Source organism: Entelurus aequoreus, linkage group LG23, assembly GCF_033978785.1.
Source record: "Entelurus aequoreus isolate RoL-2023_Sb linkage group LG23, RoL_Eaeq_v1.1, whole genome shotgun sequence".
Lineage (NCBI taxonomy): Eukaryota > Metazoa > Chordata > Actinopteri > Syngnathiformes > Syngnathidae > Entelurus > Entelurus aequoreus.
In genome coordinates, this window is record NC_084753.1 from 8,446,033 (window position 1) to 8,473,569 (window position 27,537).

The window sequence follows — 27,537 nt, forward strand, 5'->3', positions numbered from 1 at the left end:
CTAAACTGGAGGAGAAACCCTGTGTATGAGCACTCTGACACTATGATACAGAGACTATACAAAGTGCCAACATGATCAACTTCCGCTCTGATTAAAACCTCACTGAGTACGTTTCCATGCACTTAATTAGTCAGATTTTTCAAATCGTAATTTTTTTTTTTGTATTTTCACACCTATATGTGAAGTCCAAGGTTCCATGCACACTCTCTAATGCGACTATTGGTCATACGCAGTGTGCCTCCGGTACACTGGGGGGTGCTTACTTCCTTTTAGCGCGGGTAACTGAATTCCTTTTCCGGTTGACCAATGACATCACCCGAGCCATCTGTGGATCCTTACAACTTGTTCTAAGTGTAATATTGGCACAGATTAGAAATAGTACGTCTCTAAGGGCTATGCTGATGTCAAATAACAGACGGCATCAAGAAATGATCTTAGATTGTGCTAAGAACGTGACGCTACTACCAAGAATGTATCGGGACGGATGCAGGTCCAATGCCAAGAAAGACCGGCTGGAGAGTTTTTTGAAGGAATTTTCGGGCAGAGAATGATGGGAGATAAACTTTCGAATGTCTGGGAGTTCATTCATGATGCTCTGTGGATTGATGGAAGGAGTTTTAAATCCGAAGGAAAAGACAGTTCGTGCCAGGACTGATACAGTTCCAGAGGAAGGTTGCTATTGTTCTGGACTATGTTGTGTGGAATACAGAGTTATTGTTCATCAGTTCGGAGTACACAAATGCTGCATGAAGAGGTGTGTATACGCTTTCTTCTTTGCCTTGTAATATTCAGCGCCTGCTTCATTATCTTCCATCTCATTTGGTATTTTGTTGGGGAGTACGAATGAAGCCAGCATTCTCCATTTCCTTAGCTATGTTCTTAAAAACCTTCCATCTTAACCTTCTCTCCCATTGATGGACAAGAAAGTTTGATCCTTTTACGCCTATACTGGATCACCTGCACTGGCTTCCTGTGCACTTAAGATGCGACTTTAAGGTTTTACTACTTACGTATAAAATACTGAAGGGTCTAGCTCCATCCTATCTTGCTGATTGTATTGTACCATATGTCTTGGCAATAAATCTGCGTTCAAAGAACTCCGGCTTATTAGTGATTCCCCGTGCCCAAAAAAAGTCTGCGGGCTATAGTGTTTTCTATTGGGGCTCCAGAACTCTGGAATGCCCTCCCGGTAACAATTAGAGATGCTACTTCAGTAGAAGCATTTAAGTCCAATCCTAAAACAAGCCTTTAAATAGACCCCACTTTTAGACCAGTTGATCTGTCGTCTCTTTTCTGCGCTGCCCCCCTTTCCTACGTGGAGAGGTTATTCGGTGACGACAGATTAGTCGCTAGCTGTTTAAAGTCAGGACTTGGGATGGACCACTCATCTATGCATCAGTTGGGGACGTCTCTGCACTGCTGACTTGTCTCCACTCAAGATGATCTCCTGCGGGCCCCACTGTGGACTGGACTCTCACACTATTATGTTAGATCCACTATGGACTGGACTCTCACACTACTATGTTAGATCCACTATGGACTGGACTCTCACACTATTATGTTAGATCCACTATGGACTGGACTCTCACACTATTATGTTAGATCCACTATGGACTGGACTCTCACACTACTATGTTAGATCCACTATGGACTGGACTCTCACACTATTAACTAGATCCCCTCCACGTCCATTGCACCGGTCGCCCGGGGGTGCGATGCTCAAAAAGGTTCCCGACCCCTGCATTGGAGCATGTTTTGTAAGAGAATGAGTCATTATAATATAGATTTGATGTTCATGCTTGACATCAGAAGCCCACCTTCATGCCAACATGGCTTCACTCATGGATGCTGGAATCCCAAAGATGAGCTGTCACACACCATCCACCTTCGCTTCAATCAGCACAATTTTTACTTGCCACAATGCACACACACACACACACACACACACACACACACACACACACACACACACACACACACACACACACACACACACACACACACACACACACACACACACACACACACACACACACACACACACACACAGCTGCCATCATTCCTTAGTATCACACTCACTTGTTTCCAGAGACTACGTCTGACAATCTGCTGTAAAAACTGCACGCCACAAAGGACACCATGTTCATAGAGTGGCACTTTACCCCCACCAGGAGTGTTGCTATGTAACTTATACAGACTTGAAACCGTGACTATGTTTCCATGCACTTAATTAGTCCAATGTCTCAAATAGTTTGGCCTTGGAAACCTCCTAATCTGATCATGCTTGGCTCTTGAGAAGGCAGACTCACACGTAGATGATGCCATTGGAAACCAGATCTGATCCCTCAAGCGGGTGCGTGCTGCCAAAGGGGACCCTTTGTATCACGCATGCACCAGTCTCAACACGAAGGATACAACCTGGAAGCAGATACCATTCAATGAAAACATAAAGGCAACAACTGGAATGAAGAGGAGACTGTTTATTTGCTTCACAAATCCAAAGAATGTAACATCTTGAAGTCAATCAATCAATCAAAGTTTACATATATAGCCCTTAATCAAGTGTCTCAAAGGGCTGCACAAGCCACAATGACATCCTCAGCTCAGATCCCACATCAGGGCAAGGAAAAACTCAACCCAATGGGATAACAATGAGAAACCTTGGAGGGGACCGCAGATGTGGGGACCAGTATTAGTCCTCCCTTGGATGGTTTGTGCACTACTCCAGCCCCCGTGTGCTCTTCATGGTCTTCCTACTCCTGTCAGCCTACAGGATGTTCGGGTCTTAGTGGGCAAGATGAAACCCACATGGAGCCCTGTGGACATTGTTCCTACACCACTGTTCTTAAATGTTTTTGATGTTGTTGGTCTTTGGGTGGTGAAATTGATAAACCTTTCACTTCAGTCTGGCTCCATCCCCAGCTTTTTTAAACATGCTAGTGGTGAATCCCATTCTTAAACAAACCTCATCTTGATCCAGTGGAGCCTATAAATTATCCGCCTTTATCAAAACTTCTCTTCATGTCAAAAATCATTGAAAAAGTGGTAGCTAAGCAGCTAACCTAATTTTTGGAACAGCATGATTTTGATGATATATACCAATCTGGCTTTAGGTCATTTCGCTCACCCGAAACTGCTCAATTGAAAGTTTCCAGTGACGTGATGACGGCCGCTGACTCTGGTCGCTACACAGTTCTGGTTTTACTCCATTTGACATCTGCCTTTCATACTGTGGATCACAGGATACTGATAGATCGCCTTCAATCTGAGATGGGGTTTTTGGTGCGGTTCTCCAGTGGTTTACTTCTTATATCGGCGTTCAAAGAACTCCGGCTTATTAGTGATTCCCAGAGCCAAAAAAGGATGTCGTTGTGGCTTGTACAGCCCTTTGAGACACTTGTGATTTAGGGCTATATAAATAAACATTGATTGATATAAATGGAAGAACTTTAAATGATGAAAAGTCCAAAGTGTCTAACCTGTCATGTGGTGTGGCCCAGGGTTCTGTTCTGGGGCCCGTTTTATTTTTGTTGTACCTGATGCCGCTTGGGAGGTTGATCAGTAGTTTAAAAAATGTTTCTTATCGTTTCTATGCAGATGATATTCAACTGTTGTGCTCCTTCAATGATTCAGAGTTTCACTTTTTATCTGAGTTCTTGGAATGCAGATCCTGCATCAAAAACTGGTTGTCCTCAAATTTCCTCCAGATAAAATGTAACAAAAAACGGATAATTGCTCCCGATAAAAAGAACTCCCTCGGTGCTCTGGGTGCATCTGTTAAAAGCAGCCTCAGAAACCTTGGGCTTGTGTTGGATCCGTCCAAGTCTTTGGACTGACCAAAATCTGTTTTTATCACATCAGAAATATTTCCAAAGTGAGAACTTTGCTGTCAAAATTGGATCTGGAAATGATCATTCACACGTTCATTTCATCTGGTATTGACTACTGCAATTCTCTTTCCAACAAATCAACACTAAAGAGACTTCAGCCGGTACAAAATGCAGCTGCCGGACTTTGGACCGACGCACCCACAACAGTCCATGTCACCTCCAATTGATCCAGTCTTCATTGGCTTCCAGTCAAATTCAGTTGAAGATTTTAGTCCTGACTTTCTGTGCGTTGCATGGCGGGGCCCCTCAGTACATGACTGACTTGTTATGCCCCTACTCTTCAGTTGCATGGTGGGGCCCCTCAGTACATGACTGACTTGTTATGCCCCTACTCTTCAGTTGCATGGTGGGGCCCCTCAGTACATGACTGACTTGTTATGCCCCTACTCTTCAGTTGCATGGTGGGGCCCCTCAGTACATGACTGACTTGTTATGCCCCTACTCTTCAGTTGCATGGTGGGGCCCCTCAGTACATGACTGACTTGTTATGCCCCTACTCTTCAGTTGCATGGTGGGGCCCCTCAGTACATGACTGACTTGTTATTCCCCTACTCTTCAGTTGCATGGTGGGGCCCCTCAGTACATGACTGACTTGTTATGCCCCTACTCTTCAGTTGCATGGTGGGGCCCCTCAGTACATGACTGACTTGTTATGCCCCTACTCTTCAGTTGCATGGTGGGTCCCTCCCTGATCTTGACTGTGTTGACACTTTTAAGAAACATTTGAAATCTTCTCTTTTTAGTAAAGATTTTAGTTAATGCACCTTTTAACTATCATTTTAATCACCTTTGTATCCTTTTTATGATGTTGTTTTCATTGAATTGTGTTACTTCACCTATGGTTTGTACATCGCTTTGTGATTTTACCTGTGAAAAGCACTTTATAAATACAATGTACTTACTTACTTACTATTTATATTCCATTTATGATTAAACAACCAAAAATAAATGACTTTTTACACCACACCTCGTGTTTCCCTAGTAGAAAACAAATATATGACATAGAGAAGAGTAGCTCGGTGCCCAAAGTGGGGCCCGGCGAGTCATTTTGTCTGGACCGCTAAACATTAGTTTTTCAAATGTGATATATATTAAAATTGTTCATATTGACTTCTGTCAAGCTCTCACTTTCATTGATGGCATCTCCACAAAACTAACCAGTTGCCAGTTTTTGTAAAATAATGACTTGCTCTGAGATGTTTTGTTGTTGTTGTGTTGTGGTGTGGACCAGCTGGAAATAATTGCTCAAAGTAAACGCCTTCAATGACCATTATTATTATTATTATTATAATAACGAGAGTGGACTATCCTAACAATGAAATTGCGTTAAAAACTGTCCGGTGGCCAACGGACCAAAGGAGGAAAACAATGCTGCCATCTGGCGGTCATAGAGGGTGATGCACACAACCTGAAGCATAAACTAGTTGATGTTAAAGCAGGCGCATCTAAATTAACTTCAATATTTTCAAGCTAATTTATATATTGATATAGCCAAACTAAACTATGATGGGCTCCACCTTACCAGTTTATCTGAATCTAAGCGGTAGAGAAAATGGATGGAGGGACGTTTAAACTGAAACTCTGTATTTCAAAAAAAGAAAAAGGCAAAAAGTGCCACATTGAAAGGATTATTTAATAATATAAGGGCATATATCTACATCAACGATATGATGTGCCTGAGTGGCTGGATGGGACTTTTTAATGCTCTAATAAATAAATGACTGAATACATTTCTTAAGCATTTAATTGGTCCGTTTTAATTGAACTCATAATATCAAATACATTTAGCACAATATTCTAATTTATTGAATTGTATACATTTTCAGTAGTGCTGACAAACTATATGTCAGACTAATCACACTTGTGAATTTGATTAATCACGATTAATCACGGCTTGTTACTAACTTGCATGATTTAAATGACTTGAAAGGCCTACTGAAATGATTTTTTATTTATTTACACGGGGATAGCAGATCCATTCTATGTGTCATACTTGATCATTTCGCGATATTGCCATATTTTTGCTGAAAGGATTTAGTAGAGAACAACGACGATAAAGATCGCAACTTTTGGTCTCTGATAAAAAAAAAGCCTTGCCTGTACCGGAAGTAGCGTGACGACACCGGAGGAAGGACTGCTCATATTTTCCTATTGTTTACATCAGCAGCGAGAGAGATTCGGACTGAGAAAGCGACGATTACCCCATTAATTTGAGCCAGGATGAAAGGTTCGTGGATGAGGAACGTTAGAGTGAAGGACTAGAATGCAGTGCAAGACATGTTTTTTCGCTCTGACCGTAACTTAGGTACAAGCTGGCTCATTGGATTCCACACTCTCTCCTTTTTCTATTGTGGATCATGGATTTGTATTTTAAACCACCTGGGATACTATATCCTCTTGAAAATGAGAGTCGAGAACGCGAAATGGACATTCACAGTGACTTTTATCTCCATGGCAATACATCGGCGAAACACTTTAGCTACGAGTTAACGTGATAGCATCGTGCTTAAATGCAGATAGAAACAAAATAAATAAACCCCTGACTGGAAGGATAGACAGAAAATCAACAATACTATTAAACCCTGGACATATACTGGCTCACCTGCACTGGCTTCCTGTGCACTTAAGATGTGACTTTAAGGTTTTACTACTTACGTATAAAATACTACACGGTCTAGCTCCATCCTATCTTGCTGATTGTATTGTACCATATGTCCCGGCAAGAAATCTGCCTTCAAAGAACTCCGGCTTATTAGTGATTCCCAGAGCCCCAAAAAGTCTGCGGGCTATAGAGCGTTTTCTATTCGGGCTCTGTATAGTCGGGAACGTTCTACCAGTAACAGTTAGAGATGCTACCTCATTTAAGTCCCATCTTAAAACTCATTGGTAGACTCTAGCCTTTAAATAGACCCCTTTATAGACCAGTTGATCTGCCGTCTCTCTTTTCTGCTGTGCCACTCTCCCCTGAGTTGAGTTTTTTTCTTGTCCTGATGTGGGAACAGAGGATGTTGTTGTGGCTTGTACAGCCCTTTGAGACTTTTGTGATGAAGGGCTATATAAGTCAACTTTGATTGATTGATGATCGTGGTTGGCAGAGTCATGAGCAGCAGAATCGTGGATGCTACTTTTGCCTTTTTTGATAACCTTTTACTGCCCTCCTTGCTGCTTTGTCTTGTCCTTTCTGTGTTCGGAGCTTTTCTGCCAGCCAGAATTTTGTTCACAACTTCTACATTGACGCTCATGGACCATTTCTGCCCAGATTTTCTTTTGCACATTACTTATGTGTTTTTCTATATGGACTTTGCTCAAAGCCTTCACCTCAGAAACCGTTTCCTTGTCCACTGTCAAAACTCATTTACCATAAGATCTCAGGGCGTTCAATCGTTCGCAACTGGACTGTTTGGTTTGTCTTGGAAGACGTTTCGCTGCCCATCCAAGTAGCCTTTCAGCAGTTCATGACCATAGACTTATATTGGTCAGATCTGACTAATCGGATCAGACCAATCTAAGTCTATGATCTGACTAATCAGATCAGACCAATCTAAGTCTATGATCTGACTAATCAGATCTAACCAATTGAAGTCTATGAACTGACTAATGAGATCTGACCAATCGAAGTCTATGAACTGACTAATGAGATCTGACCAATCGAAGTCTATGATCTGGCTAATGAGATCTGACCAATCGAAGTCTATGATCTGGCTAATCAGATCTGACCAAACAGATCCAACCAACCTAAGTCTATGAGCACGAACTGTTGAAGTCTACTTGGATGAGCGTCTTCCAAGACAAACTAACCAGTCCAGTTGCGTACGATTGAATGCCCTGAGATGACAACGACCTGGATGAATGACAACCTTCATAGGTATGTTACCGTATGATGTACTAGGAATCATATGACGTCACGACTTTATGACATAAATGTATGACACTGTAGCTAACTAAGCTTTGTAAACACGACACCAGGACCTCCGCCATCTAGTGTGTTTCTAAAGCTAACTAAAATGGCGTCTATTTTCTGTCCCACAATGGTATGAATTTTGGGAGCTACTCAAGGTGCGTAACCACATTTCAGTTAAATCTTTTGGGCATTTTAAAATCAACGTTTCAGCAAAGCACTTTGACGAATGATCCAATTCTCCTTTGGCGTATGATTTAATATTAGGGCAGTGCGAGTGATGGACTGTGAGATGCATGCTCTCATTTGAAACTCCTGATCGTGGACTCTGGCTGAGTCTCCAACGACAATACCTTCGTCATTACACGTCAATCAGTACTCATTTTGACACTTTTGTTTGTTGTCAAAATGTGATTACTGTCATTGAAGTTAATCTGAGATAAATGATCATGCACAGTCACTACACCGTCTCCTCTCGCCGCGGTAAATGCAATCTTTGGGTTATGACCGAAAGGACAAGATCACGGGTACAAGCGGCCCAAATGAGTTTCCTCCGCCGGGTGGCGGGTCTCTCCCTTAGAGATAGGGTGAGAAGCTCTGTCATCCGGGAGGAGCTCAAAGTAAAGCCGCTGCTCCTCCACATGGAGAGGAGCCAGATGAGGTGGTTCGGGCATCAATCAATCAATCAATCAATGTTTATTTATATAGCCCTAAATCACAAGTGTCTCAAAGGGCTGTACAAGCCACAACGACATCCTCGGTACAGAGCCCACATACGGGCAAGGAAAAACTCACCCCAGTGGGACGTCGGTGAATGACTATGAGAAACCTTGGAGAGGACCGCATATGTGGGTAACCCCCCCCCTCTAGGGGAGACCGAAAGCAACGGATGTCGAGTGGGTCTGACATAACATTGTGAAAGTCCAGTCCACAGTGGATCCAACACATCAGCGGGAGTCCAGTCCACAGCGGGGCCAACAGGAAACCATCCCGAGCGGAGACGGGTCAGCAGCGCAGAGATGTCCCCAACCGATGCACAGGCTAGTGGTCCACCCGGGGTCCCGGCTCTGGACAGCCAGCACTTCATCCATGGCCACCGGACCTATGCAACTCCCCCTCGCAAGGGACAGGGGAGAAGAGGAGAGAAGAAAAGAAACGGCAGATCAACTGGTCTAAAAAAGGGGGGGTCTATTTAAAGGCTAGATTATACAAATGAGTTTTAAGATGGGACTTAAATGCTTCTACTGAGGTAGCATCTCTAACTGTTACCGGGAGGGCATTCCAGAGTACTGGAGCCCGAATAGAAAACGCTCTATAGCCCGCAGACTTTTTTTTGGCTCTGGGAATCACTAATAAGCCGGAGTTCTTTGAACGCAGATTTCTTGTCGGGACATATGGTACAATACAATCGGCGAGATAGGCTGGAGCTAAACCGTGTAATATTTTATACGTAAGTAGTAAAACCTTAAAGTCGCATCTTAAGTGCACAGGAAGCCAGTGCAAGTGAGCCAGTATAGGCGTAATATGATCAAACTTTCTTGTTTTTGTCAAAAGCCTTGCAGCCGCATTTTGTACCAACTGTAATCTTTTAATGCTAGACATAGGGAGGCCCGAAAATAATACGTTACAGTAATCGAGACGAGACGTAACGAACGCATGAATAATGATCTCAGCGTCGCTAGTGGACAAGATGGAACGAATTTTAGCGATATTACGGAGATGAAAGAAGGCCGTTTTAGTAACACTCTTAATGTGTGACTCAAACGAGAGAGTTGGGTCGAAGATAATACCCAGATTCTTTACCGAGTCTCCTTGTTTAATTGTTTGGTTGTCAAATGTTAAGGTGGTATTATTAAATAGATGTTGGTGTCTAGCAGGACCGATAATCAGCATTTCCGTTTTCTTAGCGTTGAGTTGCAAAAAGTTAGCGGACATCCATTGTTTAATTTCATTAAGACACGCCTCCAGCTGACTACAGTCCGGCGTGTTGGTCAGCTTTAGGGGCATGTAGAGTTGAGTGTCATCAGCATAACAGTGAAAGCTAACACCGTACTTGCGTATAATGTCACCCAGCGGCAGCATGTAAATACTAAAGAGTGCAGGGCCAAGAACCGAACCCTGGGGAACTCCGCACGTTACCTTGACATAGTCCGAGGTCACATTGTTATGGGAGACGCACTGCATCCTGTCAGTAAGATAAGAGTTAAACCAAGACAAGGCTAAGTCTGACATACCAATACGTGTTTTGATACGCTCTAATAAAATATTATGATCGACGGTATCGAAAGCGGCGCTAAGATCAAGAAGCAGCAACATAGATGACGCATCAGAATCCATCGTTAGCAATAGATCATTAGTCATTTTTGCGAGGGCTGTCTCCGTAGAGTGATTTGCCCTGAAACCGGATTGAAAAGGTTCACAGAGATTGTTAGTCACTAAGTGTTCATTTAGCTGCTGTGCAACAGTTTTTTCGAGAATTTTGGAAATAAACGGAAGGTGGGAGACCGGTCGGTAGTTTACCATGAGGTCAGGATCGAGGTTAGGTCTTTTGAGCAGAGGATGAATAACCGCTTTTTTGAATGCTAGGGGAACAGTGCCGGAGGAAAGTGATAAGTTTATAATATTTAACACTGATGGACCTAATAATACAAACAGTTCCTTGATAAGTTTCCCAGGAAGTGGGTCAAGTAAACATGTTGTTTGTTTTATCCCACTTACACGCTGTAATAATTCCTCTAATGTTATTTCATCAAAAATAGAGAGACTATTTTGGAGGGCAGTGTCCGTCGTATATACAGTCGTATTTGTGTTAATAGAGCCCAGTTGTAGCTGGGATGCGTTGTCTTTAATCTCCTTTCTAATGAGTTCAATTTTCTTATTAAAGAAATTCATAAAATCATCTGCCGAGTGGGTGGAGCTACTGGGAGGAGTCCCTTGTTGGGTTAGCGATGCTACTGTACTAAACAGAAATTTAGGATCGTTTTTGTTGAGGCGGATGAGATTTGAGTAGTATTTAGCTTTAGCTAAGGTAAGCATGCGTTTATAAGTTATTAAACTATCACTCCATGCTTGATGAAAAACCTCAAGTTTAGTCGCGCGCCATTTGCGTTCCAGTTTTCTACATGATAATTTATGAGCTCTAATTTCTTCTGTAAACCATGGGGTGCGCCTTTTAGGGGCCCTTTTTTGCTTTAGCGGTGCTATACTATCAATAATTTCGCGCAAGGCATCGTCAAAGTTGTTAGTGAGTTTATCAATAGAGCCGACATAATTTGGGAATGGTGCTATTACCGAAGGCAGTAGGTCAGCAAGAGTCATCGTTGTGGCAGCATTAATGTTGCGGCCGCTATAGCAGTTATTATTATTATTAGCTTGTTGACAAAGAGTCAAAACTTCAAATTTTATAAGGTAATGATCGGACATTACTTTAGTATATGGAAGTATCATAACTTTGGAGGTGGTGACACCCCTGACAAGCACTAGATCTATTGTATTACCGTTGCGATGCGTGGGTTCATGTATTATTTGTGTAAGACCACAGCTATCAATTATGGTTTGGAGCGCCACGCACTGAGGGTCCGATGGGGTATTCATATGGATATTAAAGTCCCCCATTATGATTATATTGTCGGCGTGCGTCACTAGATCAGCAACGAACTCTGAGAATTCACTGATAAAGTCCGAATAGGGCCCAGGGGGGCGGTAGATAACAGCCAGGTCGAGAGGTAGCGGTGTGACAGACCTCATAGTAAGTACCTCAAACGATTTATATTTATTATTTAGGTTAGGGGTAAGGTTGAAATTTTCATTGTATATTAGTGCGACACCCCCTCCCCTTTTAAGAGGGCGGGCAACATGCGCATTCGTATAGTTAGGAGGAGATGCCTCATTGAGCGCAAAAAATTCGTCCGGTTTGAGCCAGGTTTCGCTAAGACCAATGACGTTAAGATTGTTGTCTCTAATGACCTCATTAACCAATAACGCCTTGGGAGACAATGATCTTATGTTTAAAAAGCCCATATTATAGGTATTGGGCTGTTTTGACGAGTTTTTGTTAAGATTATCCGTAGTGGCAATATTAACAATGTTGCGTTTATTATGCGTAGTGCACTTTAAATAGTTTCGACCATATCTAGGAATTGATATGACGGGAATTTTCCGATTGTTTGCTTGGTGCTGCAGTAGACTGGACATATCATAATTTGCCACCTCAGTAGAATGCATGTCCACCTCTGACACAGACACAACAGAAAAAACATTATGTGAATTGTGTATTATTCTAAGAGAATTGCTATGCGTACATGGATTATCCAGCCTGGCGCTGGCTAGTTCTAGCTTAACTGACTCCTCACCCGGACTAACAGACATTGTAATTGCCTGTGACCGGGCTTGCTCTAGTGTAGTCAGTCAAGTGAGACTTAAATAGTAGTCTATGTTTCTAGACAGGATGATGGCGCCTTCCTGGTTAGGGTGAAGGCCGTCTCTCATCAGCAAGCCTGGTTTGCCCCAGAAAGAGGGCCAGTTATCAATAAACGTTAGTCCCTGCGTCCTACAGTAGCTAGCCAACCACTTGTTAAGCGAGACTAATCTGCTATATCTCTCATCATTGCCTCTCGCAGGCAGGGGGCCAGAGACAATTACTCGATGCCTGGACATCTTTCTGGCGAGATCACAAGTCCTGGCTATGTTTCTCTTTGTAGTCTCTGACTGTCTCATTCTAGTGTCATTGGAGCCAACGTGTACAACTATATTCGCATAATTAGTGGTGCGATTAGCCTGTCGTACGTGTTTACTAGGCCTGTTGCGAGTTAGCTCCCTAAGATTAGCTTCAATGTCAGGTGCTCTGGCCCCGGGGATACACTTTATTGTGGCTGGTTTGCTAAGCTTTATGTTTCGGGTGATGGAGTCCCCTATAACTAAGGTGTGGTGCCCGGTAGACTGGGGTGTAGGACTAGCTAAAGAGCTAAATCTATTATGCGTCTCAACCGGTACACCGTAGCTTGTAGGCCGCTTAGGACTGCTACAAGCTGGGCTAGTTAGCTCGCTACAGCTCACGCTAGCAGATGTGTCCGCAACATCTAAAGTTACGACATTACTCTGCTCTAACTGGCGGACACGGCCCTCTAGCAGAGCCAACCTCTCCGTGAGTATGGTGCAGGACGCGCAGGAAGCCATTACTCACAGTGTTTTCTGTCACCGAGTGAAGTTCCTGCTGTCCTCAGGGAAGTGGTCGCGGTCTGTAGGAGTAGCTTCTTACTGACCGGCGCTGCCTTTCTCCGCGCTAGCTTAGCAGCTGGCTAGCTGAGGAAAGGGTGGTGGGACAGAGATCGGGTGATTTGCAAGTTAAATAGTACCACTAAAAATGTTTGAGAAGTGATAAAGAAAGCTGTAGAACAATTAAAAGCACACAGATAGAGCGCTACTTAGCTTTTTCGCAACAGCGAACAGACGGCGAGCAGTCACGCACGGTGAACCGGAACCGGAAGTCAGGATGCCACCCGAACGCCTCCCTAGGGAGGTGTTTAGGGCACGTCCGACCGGTAGGAGGCCACGGGGAAGACTATGTCTCCTGGCTGGCCTGGGAACGCCTCGGGATCCCCCGGGAGGAGCTGGACGAAGTGGCTGGGGAGAGGGAAGTCTGGGCTTCCCTGCTTAGGCTGCTGCCCCCGCGACCCGACCTCAGATAAGCGGAATAAGATGGATGGATGGATGAATGGATTGAAAGATGCTCGATTGTAAAATGTTCCGTGTCAACTCCAAACAACGGAATGAAGCGTGAAAAATGCTCTGGCAGTGGTTCAGCATCCAGGCCAGCCGAGGCCAAGCCCACCTTCCATACACTTCTAGAGATGCTGAGCGTCCGATGGGCGGGACAAAGCCAAGAATTGATCCAATGACTGTCTAGTTTGACTGCAGTGGAACAACCCGCTCTGTGCAAGCAAGTTAGCACGTGTCTTAGTACGCGCAAACCTTGAGTAAATCAGGCCCTGAGTACAAATGGGAAGTGAGAGACAGCCTTTTTGTGGTTAATATCAAAAATGATATTTTGTTATATAAGACCAAGAAATACTTTGAGTAAAAACAATCTAAGTATAATCCAAATGTTATTTCTATTTTTGTTGTGTGTGTAAAAAAAAGCATGAGCCAGGCCACACGACCGATGTGCTGGATGGCTTTTGGATGAGTTACTCAAAGATAGAGGCCAACGATGGAGAGGCAGTGAACAGGTACTGGCTGGGCATTGACAAACATTCTGCAAGCATCATCTCCTCCAAATCCACCGAAGACGATGTCTCAAGTTGGAAGGCTGGCGCTAGTGAGGAAATGTCCACAGGCAGTCAGAACACTGAGCTCTTGCAGCGCTCTTCCTCACCAGAAGAGGGCAACACAAGCATATTACCTGAAGAAAACATCAGCCAAGGTGAGTTCCTGGTATCAATATGTCAATCCATCCATTTTCAATTTTGTGTTTCTTACCCACATAAATTAACAGGAACAGTTAAACACATCAAATGTAGGGTAAATGGTAGCAAAATTAGCTCAAAAATCCAGCACTTTAATAATAGCATGCTAGCATAAACATGCATACAGTTAGCATGTTTCACATACCAAGTTATATGACTAGGGTAAATGGTAGTGTTGCGTTCGACCAGATGTTCCTCCAGGGAATTTAAGTTTCTGGTCACTCCCAAGTTCTTTTGATGACACATAGCTGAGCTCAAATTGAACACCAGACAGAAGAGGTATTTTGTGATTCATTTTCAAAGCTTTGAAAATAAACGTGAGACCAATCCAGTACAGAAGCGTTCACTAGCGCGGCTAAGATCGATCTGTCCCTCGCTCCCACCCTCGTTGTTATGGCTACTCCCTGAGTTATGGCTACTCTCTGCATACCAAACTATCAAGGCCGACACACAGTACTTGCAGACCAAAAGAGCACAATAGGAAGAACACTAGCTGTTTTGTAATATGACTATGAAAATAAAGAAGTAACACTTAAATATGGATATATGTAAAAATCTGCTTCCGTCAGTAGCAACATTAGCTCAAAAAGCCAGCACTTTAATGATAGCATGCTAGCATGCTAACATAAACATGGTATTAGTTAGCATGTTTCACTTAGCAAGTTATATGACTAAGTTGTATGGCTGCGGAATTCAAGAAAAAAGTGCAAAATTTGCACAAAAAAAAGTTAGCACTTTAATGTTAGTGTGCTAGCATGCTAAAGTTAGTAACTAACAGTTAACAAGTGTCACATACCAAGTGATATGACTCTATAGGGTTAGGGTTAGTAATAAGTCTAATTAACTAACTAGTTATATGACACTAGGGTAAATGGTTGAAAAATTAGTTTAAAAAGCCAGCACTTTAATGATAGCATGCTAACATAAACATGCTATTGGTTAGCATGTTTCACTTACCAAGTTATATGACTGTAAGTTGAATGGCTGCGGAATTCAAGAAAAAGGTGTAACATTTTGTAAAAAAAAAAAAGTTAGCACTTTAATGTTTGCGTGCTAGCATGCTAAAGTTAGCACGCTAACAGTAAGTGTCACATGCCAAGTCATATGACTCTAGGGTAAACCACTTTGGAATATCATCACTATAATTACAGGATCATAGATAGATATTCTATATACCGTATTTTTCGGACTATAAGTGGCAGTTTTTTTCATAGCTTGGTGCGACTTATACTCAGGAGCGACTTATTTGTGAAATGATTAACACATTAGCGTAAAATATCAAATAATATTATTGATGTCATTGACGTAAGAGACTAGACGTATAAGATTTCATGGGATTTAGCGATTAGGAGTGACAGATTGTTTGGTAAACGTATAGCATGTTCTATATGTTATAGTTATTTGAATGACTCTTACCATAATATGTTACGTTAACATAGCAGTTGGTTATTTATGCCTCATATAACGTACACTTATTCAGCCTGTTGTTCACTATTCTTTACACATTTTAAATTGCCTTTCAAATGTCTATTCTTGCTGTTGGCTTTTATCAAATACATTTCCACAAAAAATGCGACTTATACTCCAGTGCGACTTATATATGTTTTTTTCCTTATTTATTATGCATTTTCGGCCGGTGCGTCTTATACTCCGGAGCGACTTATACTCCGAAAAATACGGTAGATATAATTGTTCAATTTAAGCCATTCAAAGGACTTAACTCGTTTGTGAATGTTACGTCTCTATATGTTGTATAATTCACAAGCCTTTGTTATGCATTCTAAATAAAATTTAAAAATAAGGTTGCTAACAATGCAGGCATTGTGATCTATTCCGCCTATAAAGCCCTCTAAAAATCATCCAAAAAGCTTCAAATGTAACACATACTGTAAGTACAGTATGTATGTAATGTAGTAGCAGGCATATTCATAGTCATGTAATATTTACCCTATTTTGGTCATTTTAAGCTTTTTTTAGGCACATTGATTTCACAGAGTGCATCGCAACCGCCACTATAACTATACAAGCCACACCCACTACATTTTAGGGAAAAACTATATTTTTCCATATATTAGCTGCACCAGACTACAAGCCGCAGATATATACGTTGTGAAATGAGTTAATTATGCAATACAATTCTGTAAATATTTATTTACCTACCTTAATTGTTTCCAAACGGTGTCTGTATCAGGGCAGTAAAACGGCTGATCAAACAAAACAGAAGTCATGGTCATGGACCCACGAGCTGCGCAAGCAAAAAGAATAGCATTGTCAGTTAATAATACTAACACAGACACTCGTAAACATGGTAGCATATTAGCTAATGCTAACGACGCTAGCATCATTATATTACGATAGCACGCACAAATATGCATAAAAAAACACTCCTACAGACTTCACACATGGGAAGGTTTAGTAAGTATAAACAGTTTTAGTTATATTGTAAAACTTACAAACGTTGCTTGGAGCGATGAATGAAGAATCTATACGAGTAGAACCGCTATGGATGGCCAGCAGACAGAATGACACTTTGTTTAAAAAAAATGAAATCTATAAATTAGCCGCTCCGTCTTGTAGGTCGCAGGGCTCAAAGTGTAGGGAAAAAGTAGCAGCCTATATAGTCCAGAATTTGACGGGATTATTAATCATGACAAACTTCATGAGAGACTACTTTGGGACAAACCTTACAATTTTGAGCCTAAATGACCATGATAAAATACAAGATTATAAAATATGGCTGCTGAGAAGATCCATCCATCCATCCATTTTCCTCCGCCTATCCGAGGTCGGGTCGCGGGGGCAGCAGCCTAAGCAAAGAAGCCCAGACTTCCCTCTCCCCAGCCAACTTTGTCCAGCCGGGAGACATAGTCTTCCCAACGTGTCCTGGGTCTTCCCCGTGGCCTCCTACTGGTCGGACGTGCCCTAAACACCTCCTTAGGGAGGCGTTCGGGTGGCATCCTGACCAGATGCCCGAACCACCTCATCTGGCTCCTCTCCATGTGGAGGAGCAGCGGCTTTACTCTGAGTTCCTCCCGGATGACAGAGCTTCTCACCCTATCTCTAAGGGAGAGACCCGCCACCCGGCGGAGGAAACTCATTTGGGCCGCTTGTACCCGTGATCTTGTCCTTTCGGTCATAACCCAAAGCTCATGACCATAGGTGAGGATGGGAACGTAGATGGACCGGTAAATTGAGAGCTTTGCCTTCCGGCTCAGCTCCTTCTTCACCACAACGGATCGATACAGCGTCCGCATTACTGAAGACGCCACACCGATCCCCCTGTCGATCTCACCATCCACTCTTCCCTCACTCGTGAACAAGACTCCCAGGTACTTGAACTCCTCCACTTGGGGCAAGATCTCCTCCCCAACCTGGAGATGGCACTCCACCCTTTCCCGGGCGAGAACCATGGACTCGGACTTGGAGGTGCTGATTCTCATCCCAGTCATCCAGTAAGAGCTGAAGATCCTGGCCAGATGAAGCCATCAGGACCACATCATCTGCAAAAAGCAGAGACCTAATCCTGCAGCCACCAAACCAGATCCCCTCAACGCCTTGACTGCGCCTAGACATTCTGTCCATAAAAGTTCTGAACAGAATGGGAGAAGATCCAGCTATAGTGAAACACTAAGCATCATGTAGTAGTGTTGCTAAGTGCTAAACAAGACGTACAAACTACAAACGTAATAAAACAATCACTTACTGTACAATGTCCGCTCTCACTGGGATGGCGACTGAAGGGATGTTTATATCTTTCAGCGTGAAACTTGTGTCCCCCCCGTTTAGATGATGAATTTAGCACAATCCTCACTCTGGTAAAAAATGGTGGGAGCAAACTAGCATCTTGTCGAATCCTCCAAACGATGCCGAAGTTGGATTTCAATGTTGACCAACTTCTCAGCTTATAGCCGCAACCTGTACACACCTGTCATCATCATCGGCGGTCACTCGAAGCGAGTATGACGATCCTCCTGGTAGGGGGGGTATCCCTTTATGGAGGATGCCTGTGCGTGACTTTGTTTAACGTGGGGAGACTGGTGCACAGACAGTCACCACACCATCCTTGACAGATCCGGGTCAGGATCCAATGGCATGGAGTCCAAGACGACTGGGGACTCTTTTCTGCTGCAGCCTTCTTCCGCCATCCCAGCCGTTGTGACGCTCCATAGGGTTAGCAATCATCCTCTGCCTGTTCCACCGTTGAGGTCTTGGGTTATTTCCCCATAACTGGGCCCACATGGATGTGGGGGCGCCTTCTTCGCCACCGCAGCCGTTGTGGTGGTTCTTACATCTACCGTTTTCCGCCTGCTTCGCCGTTGAGGTCTTCACCGTATCCCTGGCTAGGGGGCAGTCAGGTACTAAGCCTTTGCCAAGGGCCACCTGTGGTAACAGTAGTAAAGGGGTTAACCTCCTAGTGCCCCAAGACCCCATAGAGGAGCCTCCACTGCCGGATGCACTTTAACGTCATGCCCAGGACATGTATACACCTGTACACACCTGCACACACCTGCATACAAAGGAGAAAGTTTGTGTTTCAAATAAGAATAGTGAATGATAGGCAAAATTAAAGTGCAGTGCCCCTTTAACAAAACCAACCTGAGTCACATGGTTACAGATTCAAGTGTTTCCCGTAACGGAACATATATGTGTGTTTCTGCAGAGGAGTTTGATGCAAAATACCAACAGTTGGAAGAGCTTGGAAAAGGTGGCTTTGGATTTGTGTTCGCAGGCCACAGAAAGTCTGACTCTTTACCGGTAAGTACTACGACCCACAGGACCGTTCTGCAATGTACGTCAAGTTCTCAGGACATTCACATGTTGTCTTATAGGTGGCAATCAAACATATTCCTAATATCAGTGTGGAGGATGAATTACAGGTAAATATAAATAATAGGAGTGCAAAAGTCCACCACAATCTCGGTCATAAACTTCAGTCCTAAGGTCATGGTTTAGTTCGTACATTGGGGATCAAAATGCCCCAAAAAATTGTTAACAGTTGAATAATTTTTTAAATAAAACAATTGCAAGCTTCTGTCAAACTCAGTTCTTTAAAAAAATATTTTAAAAAGTGTGCACAATCACTTGCTGTGCATCGCAATACTAAAAATATGACAAAAATAGGTTTTTATCATCTTTAAGAACATAGCCAGAGTCTCTCTCAGGTGCTAACACTATTGTAATGCCTTGCTCCCTGGCCATTCCCAAAAAGAATATCAGAAGTCTACAATTACTACAAGACTCAGCTGCACGCGTGCTGACGAGGACCAGAGGGCGGGAGCATATTACACCAGTTTTAAAGTCGCTGCCTGTCCACTTCAGGGCCGATTGTCAAGTTCAGCTGCTCGTTATCTATCTGACCTGCTCTTACCGTGTCAACCCTCGCGGATCCTGAGGCCTTTTAGCTTTACCAAACACCAGAACAAAGACCCACGGTGGGGCGGCATTCCGCCACTGTGGCCCCCACCTGTGGAACAGCCTGCCAGAGAGCCTCGGGACTGCAGAGGCTGCTGAAACAAAAAAAAGGGCTAAAGACACCTTTTTAATCAAGCTTTTTATTAATATTACTACTATTAGTGTCTCAATGCTATGTTTTTATTTACTTATTCATGTTATATTTACATTATTTAAATTGTATTTTTACATATATTTGAACATGTTTTCTACTATATTTTTAGATGGCTTTAATTTGAGTTATTCTCCAGCGTGGACGCCTCAAAGGTGGCGTTTTTCCTCAAATCCTTATGTTATGTTTTGTTTTGTTTTTCCTTTGTTGTCGTCAGTAGTGCTGTGTGTGTTTACTTTGATTTTTTCTCTGACTCTGTACTGCACTTTGTGTTTGTCACTTGCCTGTGCATGAAAAGTGCTGTAACAATTAAATTGGATTGGATTGGATGAAAAAGGTCAATTAATGAGTGACGCAGCGTTTCATATGAAATTTGCAAAAGTATTCCCGACCCATCGGTGATACGAATATAATGGCAAATGTTCCTTCTTTCTCTTTCTTTCCCACGGTGCAAAGCATTAGTACTGGGCTTGCAAGCGGTCGTACTGGGTTTGAATCCCGGCCGCAGATGTTTTAGGAAGATTCACAAATGACAATCAAATCCACCACCACCGCTCCCCGAAAGGTTTCAGCGCGGAGGACGACGACAGCGAGCCGTGTCTTTTCTTACATTTGTGAATGAACCCAAGCGCCTGAGTAAATAATTGATGTTTTAATGTGTAAGCCTGCATCTGATAGACCTGTGCGACCAATGTATGTGGAAAATGAGGTGTGCTCTACAGCCCGGGAATTTTGATAAATGGTGAAAAAAAAAGTGTAATTCTGCTTCGGTCCCCAATTTAGTTACATGGACTTTTGTGTTATTGCACTCGAATCATAACACCCATCAAACATTTATCTTGGTCCGTCTCTTCGGCTGCAGAAATATGAAACCCCTTTAGAAGTTGCTCTTATGCAGAAAGCAGCAGGCGGGCCTGAAGCAATCGGAAAATCAGCCGCTGTCTCGCTTCTGGACTGGTATTATCTGGACAAAGAGCTAATCCTCGTCATGGAAAGACCAGTCCCATCTATGGAGCTTTCAGATTACCTCATATCCCGCGGAGGCTCTATGGATGAAACCGAGGCTAAGGTACAATACCTTAGTGGTTGTTGGGTGTGGTTCGCTGCTTTCATTTCTGAGAGACTACGACTTCTACTCATGTGTTTCTTTTTGTCCTCACTTCAGATCCTTCAAAAGCAGTTGGTTGATGCAGCCATTGACCTGCACACCAAAGGTGTGTTTCACCAGGACATCAAATGTACAAATGTCCTGGTGGAGTATGGTTCTGGTGACCCGCATATAAGAATCATTGACTTTGGCTGTGGGAGTTTTTTACAAAGAAAACCCTTCTGGAAATTTCGAGGTACCATATTTGGCCACAAATATAACCTTCATGTTTTGTTTTTTTAAATAATAAAGTATCTTTTTTGTTTTGTCCATGCTAGGTACCCTCGAACTAGCACCCCCAGAGTGGCACATACGCAAAAAATTCAAAGCTGGTCCCACAACAGTATGGCAACTGGGAGCCCTACTGTATCGCCTACTACATGGCAACATGTTCCATACCATGGCCTTCGTTAGCAGCAGAATAGGCCTCAGCACCGAACTTTCACAAGGTACGGTATACGCCATCAGATTTTTATAAGTAACATTTTACGTTTAGGTGGACACCCAAATCATTGCCATCCCCGAGAGGAACAAGCAGTAGAAAATGGATAGATGGATGGATCTACTGGAGCAAATTGTGCATCCATTTATTTGTGCAAATAGTTGGCTACCTATTGATGTGTCAATTGTAATAGTTACATTGTTACAGTATTTTTCCAAGGTTCTTCCACTAAATGGTCCCTAGTGTGAATGTGAGTGTGAATGTTGTCTGTCTATCTGTGTTGGCCCTGCGATGAGGTGGCGACTTGTCCAGGGTGTACCCCGCCTTCCGCCCGAATGCAGCTGAGATATGCTCCAGCACGACCCCCGCGACCCCAAAAGGGACAAGCGGTAGAAAATGGATGGATGGATGGAAACTTTTAAAAACACTCATTTTGCTGAAATTGGATTTCAGCATTTCAACAAAAACACATTTAGTGTTCCCTCACCACTTTGCGGTTCACTTACTATATCCCCAGTGCATCGCAAACCTCAAAATCGAACATAGGTATTTTAGAAACACATTTGCAGTAGTTGTCGTTATCTCAAGATGCAGAAGAATAACACAAATGCAGCTTGCAGGCATTTTAATTCACGAGTAGTTAAACATTACACAAAACCCTCTCGTGCAGGGATGTGCACGTAAAACAAAACACAAATCAATCAATCAATCAAAGTTGACTTATATAGCCATTAATCACAAGTGTCTCAAATGGCTGCACAAGCCACAACAACATCCTCGGCTCAGATCCCACATCAGGGTCAGAAAAAACTCAACCCAATGGGCACAATGAGAAACCTTGGAGGGGACTGCAGATGTGGGGACATTGAGCCTGTTTGCTACAACCGACCTCCATGATGGCCCTGCTGCTTTTGCTTCTTTTTCAGGGAATATTTGTAACTTTTTAATTCCCTAAGATGTCGCTTCGATGTTGTTTCTACGGCGCGACGAAGTTGCTACAAAGGTCCTTTTTATAGGGACACGATTGAGGAAGCACCAGCGTGGCTATGGCAGTAGATCAGACAAAAGGCAAGGCAAGGCACGGCAAAACACAAAAAGAGCACCATGAACATACAACAAAGAACCGGCATCGCAGGGAAGGCTACATTGGTAGATAAACCCTACTGATTAGCGATTAAGGACAGGTGTGCCACCTAATCATTAATCAGGAGCAGGTGTGGAGAATCATCGCTCAAGCCAGAGATTAAGTGGCTGAGAATGAGAGTACACAGGAGGTGAAACAAAAAATAAGAGCACTGGACAGGAAATATTACTAAAAACACAGGAAGATGAAACATTAATCCAACCTGTCACGAGTGATCATGATAGTAGCCCGCCTCCACAAAATAGATACCAGACAATTTCCATCCAAAAATCAAAGGAGGGTTAAAAGCGGAGAAGGGATGCCAACCTGTGCCCCACCACAAAAAGACCAGGGAAACGGCCGCCCGTCCAGGCCATGAGTCCCTGGAGCAAGCGGGGGGAGAGTCAGGTGTATCCGGCATCAGAGGCCTCGGCAGCCGATGAGGAATACGATCCTTTGGGTTGTCTAATGCGATGACGACAGTTGTGAGATTGATAAGACGGAGTGCTGGCCTTGGTTCCCATGCAAGCACTGCTTTTTCTACCTCAATGACATCCTTGCACATGGAAGTACGTTCAAGGCAGAGCTCGAGTCCATCCGTGTTGGAAACGATTCAAACGGCCAGCCTGAAACGTCACATCATGCATAAAGAAGTGGCATTCTTGAGTCACCGCGTGGGAGGTGAAGGCGACAGCACTTAGGTCGAGAAGGTGAAGGTGGTTGTTGAGTGGTCCTCCCCCACCAACGCCAGGTTAAGAGTTTCCTGGGGCTGGTTTTGTACTAAAGGAAGTTTGTGCGAGCATTCGCGTGCACACCAGCACTCCCCTTTTGACAGCGGTTACCCCAGTAAGTGTTCAGCTGCCTCCAGCAATCCCAACCTGCCCTTCATCCTTGACACAGATGCTGCTAGTCTGGACAGGATAGTAGTGCTGGCACAGCCCACACCTGAAAGAGAGCGGGTTGTGGCCTACTTCAGCAGGGCATTCCGTGTCACCTGCTGGCTCTAATGCTGTCCATCAGGAATTTTAAGTACTAACTGTGCTGCCAGCCCTTCACGGTGAAGACACACTACTTGGCACTCAGCTGGCTAAAGACTTTTATAAAAGGAAAGGTGGCTCATTGAAAAGCTCCAAGTGTACAATTTCTAGGTGTAAAACAAAGCCAGGGAACGCCATGCCTACACAGATGTGTAGCCGCAAATGCACCGAAAGATTCTGTCCCTAGAGGATGGCGGAGTGTGAGTGCCAAGTGGCAAAGTTGTGGTCAGCATTTTCCAGACAGGGGGAGCAGCAACAATAGAGAGATGAGGACCTGCAGCCAGTGTGGAGATGGGTGGAATCCCAGTGAATTCTGTCGTGGGAGGAGGTAGCCCCCCTCTACGGTAAACAAAGGGTTGGAGGTCCAAGTTCTAGACACTGTGGCTCAGCCAGGGGGTGCTTTAGCGGCTGTTGAAGGAGCCAAAGGTAGTAGGTGGTCATCTTCAGAAGACTACAGGAGACTGCACTTAACGCCACGCCCGGAGCGGCTAGTTCTGGACATCTTGGCTAAAACCCTTAGCTGCTTTTGCCAAAGCAACTACTGGTGGCATTGAGGAAGAGGACTGTTTCCGCCACTGGTACTGTTCACACTCTATGGCAGGCCATGGTGGGGGCTCACATGGAAAGAGTGGCCGTGGACATTGTGGGACCATTGCCACGCTCTAACTGGGGAGATCATTACATCCTCTTAGCCATTGACTACTTTACACTGTGGCCTGAAGCGTACCTCCTGATTTACAGAGGCAGAGACAGTGGCCACTGCCCTACAATAGAGGGCATGTTCAGTCGATTTGGGAGTTCCTGCACAGTGACCAGGGTAAGGAATTTTTAGCCACGAGTGTTTGTGGTAATGTGTGGGCGGAAGGAAGGAACATGGAAGATGCACAACACCCCACTGTGGCTGCAGAGTGATGGCTTGGTGTAAAGGTTTCATCGCACGATGGGCGAGCAGCTGGTCATCTTGAATGCGCAGCACCAGAGGAACTGGGGTGTTCATCTATCCATAATGCTCATGGCCTGCCACTCAGCCATTTAGGAGTACAAAGCCTCCACCCCAGCCATGCTCATGTTGGGGAGGCAGTTGTGCACGCCAGCTGAGTTGTCCTTTGGCTGCCCTACTGACAATGCAAATCCTGTTCTAGGTCCGGAGTACGCCAGGACCCACTAGAGACCGCACATGAGTTTGTCCATCAACAGCAGCAGAGAGCGGACAGGCAGCCAAAGAGGAACTATGACATTAAAGCCAGAGGGAGACACTTTCAACTGGAAGAGCAGGTGTGGGTTTACCTCCCACAGTGTAAGAAGGGGCATGGCCCCAAACTGGACAATTATTGAGCAGGACCGTGTTGACTTCTAGAACGAGTTGGACAGGTTGTGTACTGAGTTCAGTTACAGCGAAAAGTGGTCACTGAGACCAGCTGGTGCCATACCGATGGGAGCGGTACTCTTCAGTGGTGGGGCAGTGGGCCCAGCCTGCGCCACAGACTGACGGACAGAGTTTGTCGATTACGGGTTGTCGGAGAGAGCTGCCGTGGTTGGCACAGGTGATCCAAAGACCAAAGGACAAGAAATGATTTTGATGCATGTTTTAAAGTAATCGAGTATACTCCCGGTATACCTTATGGCCAGTCCGCCACTGTACGCAGTCCAATCCAATCATAACTTTATGCTTATGTTTTACTCAACATTATTTGGTCAGCTAACAAAAATGGCCGTATGAACACTAACCTAACTACGCTACCTTTCTTAGATGTGTTTGATTAGGACCAGAGTACTGGAGTGTGAATACACCCTAAAACTGAATGTTCTTTCCTTTCAGAATGTCTTGACTTCTTGCAGCTTTGTCTCGCTGTACGGCCCAAACAGCGTGCCACCCTCCAGCAGATGAAACACCACCCCTGGCTCAACACATAACATACTTGTACCTCACATCGTCACAAAACCTAGACTACAACTTCTACAGCTAACTCTTAACCTTGTGACCTACAGGCTGCCATATTAGTCCACCCACTTCCCATGTTACGTTAACCAATGTATTACCATGCCTGTGAATGCTGTGTGGGTTTCTTCATGCGTGTCAGATCCTGTGGAGCCTGTTTGAGCATGATAGAGTTGTGTTTCGTTCAGACTCACCTCACATTTCAGTGCCATCCCAATGATGACCACCAGCATAGTCACACTACCTCAAAGTCACTGAGTTCAGTCTCTGACAGCACCACTTTGGTAAGTGACGATCGCATACTTTCCCATGCACAGTTGTACTCAATATTATTCAACCCTAATTTCCAAATTCCGTCGCAAGGTTCAGAAACTTGCAGTAGTTTATGTAAAACTTTTCATTTTGGAATAAGGCTGTAACACAACAAAATATGGAGAAAGTCTAAAGTGATCCTCTTCCAAAACATAACTTTGTACTTGGTAAAAACTTTGTTGGCATGTTTATTGTACTGTAGTTGTGGCACACATCTCAGGAAGGATTTTTGCCCAGCCCTACTGTACAGACACTCCCCATCCAAGTCCTGAAGGTTCAGAGACTTACTTCGCATTTCGGAAGTTTCAGGAAATCTTTCATTCCTGCTGCTATAGAACTTTGTCATTGCACTTCCAAAGTCAAAGAAAGCTCCCGTTGACAAAAATGTAATTATTTTATAAGGACATGCACTTTAGTACCGTAATACCACCAGGTAATGTGGTGCTGTGTTTTTGGCATATATTGTGTCAGACAAATGGATCTATACTTGAATAATAAAGGATATGTGCATCTATCTATTCACAGACTTATTTTCATCATTTTTCTGGATTTCTTTGGATATTCTGTCTCTCCATGGGAAGAGAGCTGTGGGGTGAGACATTTACAGCCGGACTATGTACAACAGCATCAGAGACAGACCACTGGTCTGCACATAGCCAGTCTTTGTGGATTCAAGGAACCACTGACCTTCACTGTCATTGCTAAAGCTTGTTTACTTCCGATGCAGTCAACAGTCATTTGTTCAACTTCTTTAGTTATACTAGAAGTGTTCCTCAAGGATCTATTTTAGGTCCTCTCTTTTAGATCACTTGAGCTACTCAACTTGTAGCTCTGGAGTTCAATTCCAAAAACTTGTGAGATACTCACATTTTTGCAGAAGGTCCTTAAAAATTGGGAGCTTACTTAGGTCCAAACGTTTTTGTACCTGAAACAATGAACTTTGAAACTGACAGTTCAAATCTTGATGTTGAATTTTGAAAACTACGTCAGTTTATTCAAAAGTTAAGTACAATTTTGATTTACTCTAATTATTTTGAATGATTTTTTCCCCTTCATTTTTCACTCTGGTATATTTTTATATTTGGACTTCTGTTTTTCTCCAATTTAATTTTTTTTTTTCAGTTTCACATCTTTTTCAGATTAAAATGTTTTTTTTTTTGTTCAGTCAGACTTTTTGGCCCTTTTTTGCATGGAGTGTGTGGGAGGGGAGTGTACTCATTTCAGTAAAAAGATGAGGGGCGGCCCCTATCACGTTGCCTTCAGGGAACTAGCCCAGCAAGCACAATACATTGATACAACGTTGTAGTACATGTCCTTTAAAACTGACTTTGAAACTGTTGCAAAATAGTTGTATTTGTAAATTAAGACAACGTTGATGTCTAACGTTGGATCCACGTTGTTGGTTGGGAAATAACCAAAATTCTAAGTCAAATCAACGTCACAACCCAAAATTAAATAAACATTGTCAAAAAGCATGTTTGTTGTTTCAACGTTGTATTTGTGTTGTAGAATGTTGGTTGGGTAATGACCAAATTTCCATGTCAAATCAACGTCAGAACCCAACATTGATTAAACGTTGTCAAAAAGCATGTTCTTTCAACGTTGTATTTGTGTTGTAGAATTTTGGTTGGGAAATGACCAAAAATCAAAGTCAAATCAACGTCACAACCTGACGTTGATTAAACGTTGTCAAAAAGCATGTTGTTTTAACGTTGTATTTGT

At 43.5% G+C, this 27,537-nt stretch overlaps 2 protein-coding genes across 2 annotated transcripts in view; one reads left to right on the forward strand and one right to left on the reverse strand.

Annotated features, from left to right (window-relative positions):
* commd8 (COMM domain containing 8) overlaps positions 1-27,537 on the reverse strand; it is a 201,074-nt gene that overhangs the window by 89,593 nt on the left and 83,944 nt on the right. The window lies entirely within an intron of this gene.
* On the forward strand, positions 7,910-25,574 carry LOC133641202 (serine/threonine-protein kinase pim-2-like). Its single transcript, XM_062035136.1, has 8 exons — positions 7,910-7,946; positions 13,927-14,209; positions 18,913-19,007; positions 19,082-19,129; positions 20,678-20,884; positions 20,981-21,158; positions 21,241-21,411; positions 25,384-25,574. Exons 2-8 carry the CDS (start codon positions 13,969-13,971, stop codon positions 25,476-25,478), a joined length of 1,035 nt encoding a protein of 344 aa, XP_061891120.1. The 5' UTR covers positions 7,910-7,946; positions 13,927-13,968; the 3' UTR covers positions 25,479-25,574.

Bases quoted from the DNA above. Each gene is read 5' to 3' on its own strand.
- LOC133641202 (XM_062035136.1), top strand. From the start codon at position 13,969: ATGAGTTACTCAAAGATAGAGGCCAACGATGGAGAGGCAGTGAACAGG. The intron at 21,159-21,240 runs GTACCATATTTG...TGTCCATGCTAG, and splicing joins ACCCTTCTGGAAATTTCGAG to GTACCCTCGAACTAGCACCC. The intron at 21,412-25,383 runs GTACGGTATACG...CTTTCCTTTCAG, and splicing joins CAGCACCGAACTTTCACAAG to AATGTCTTGACTTCTTGCAG.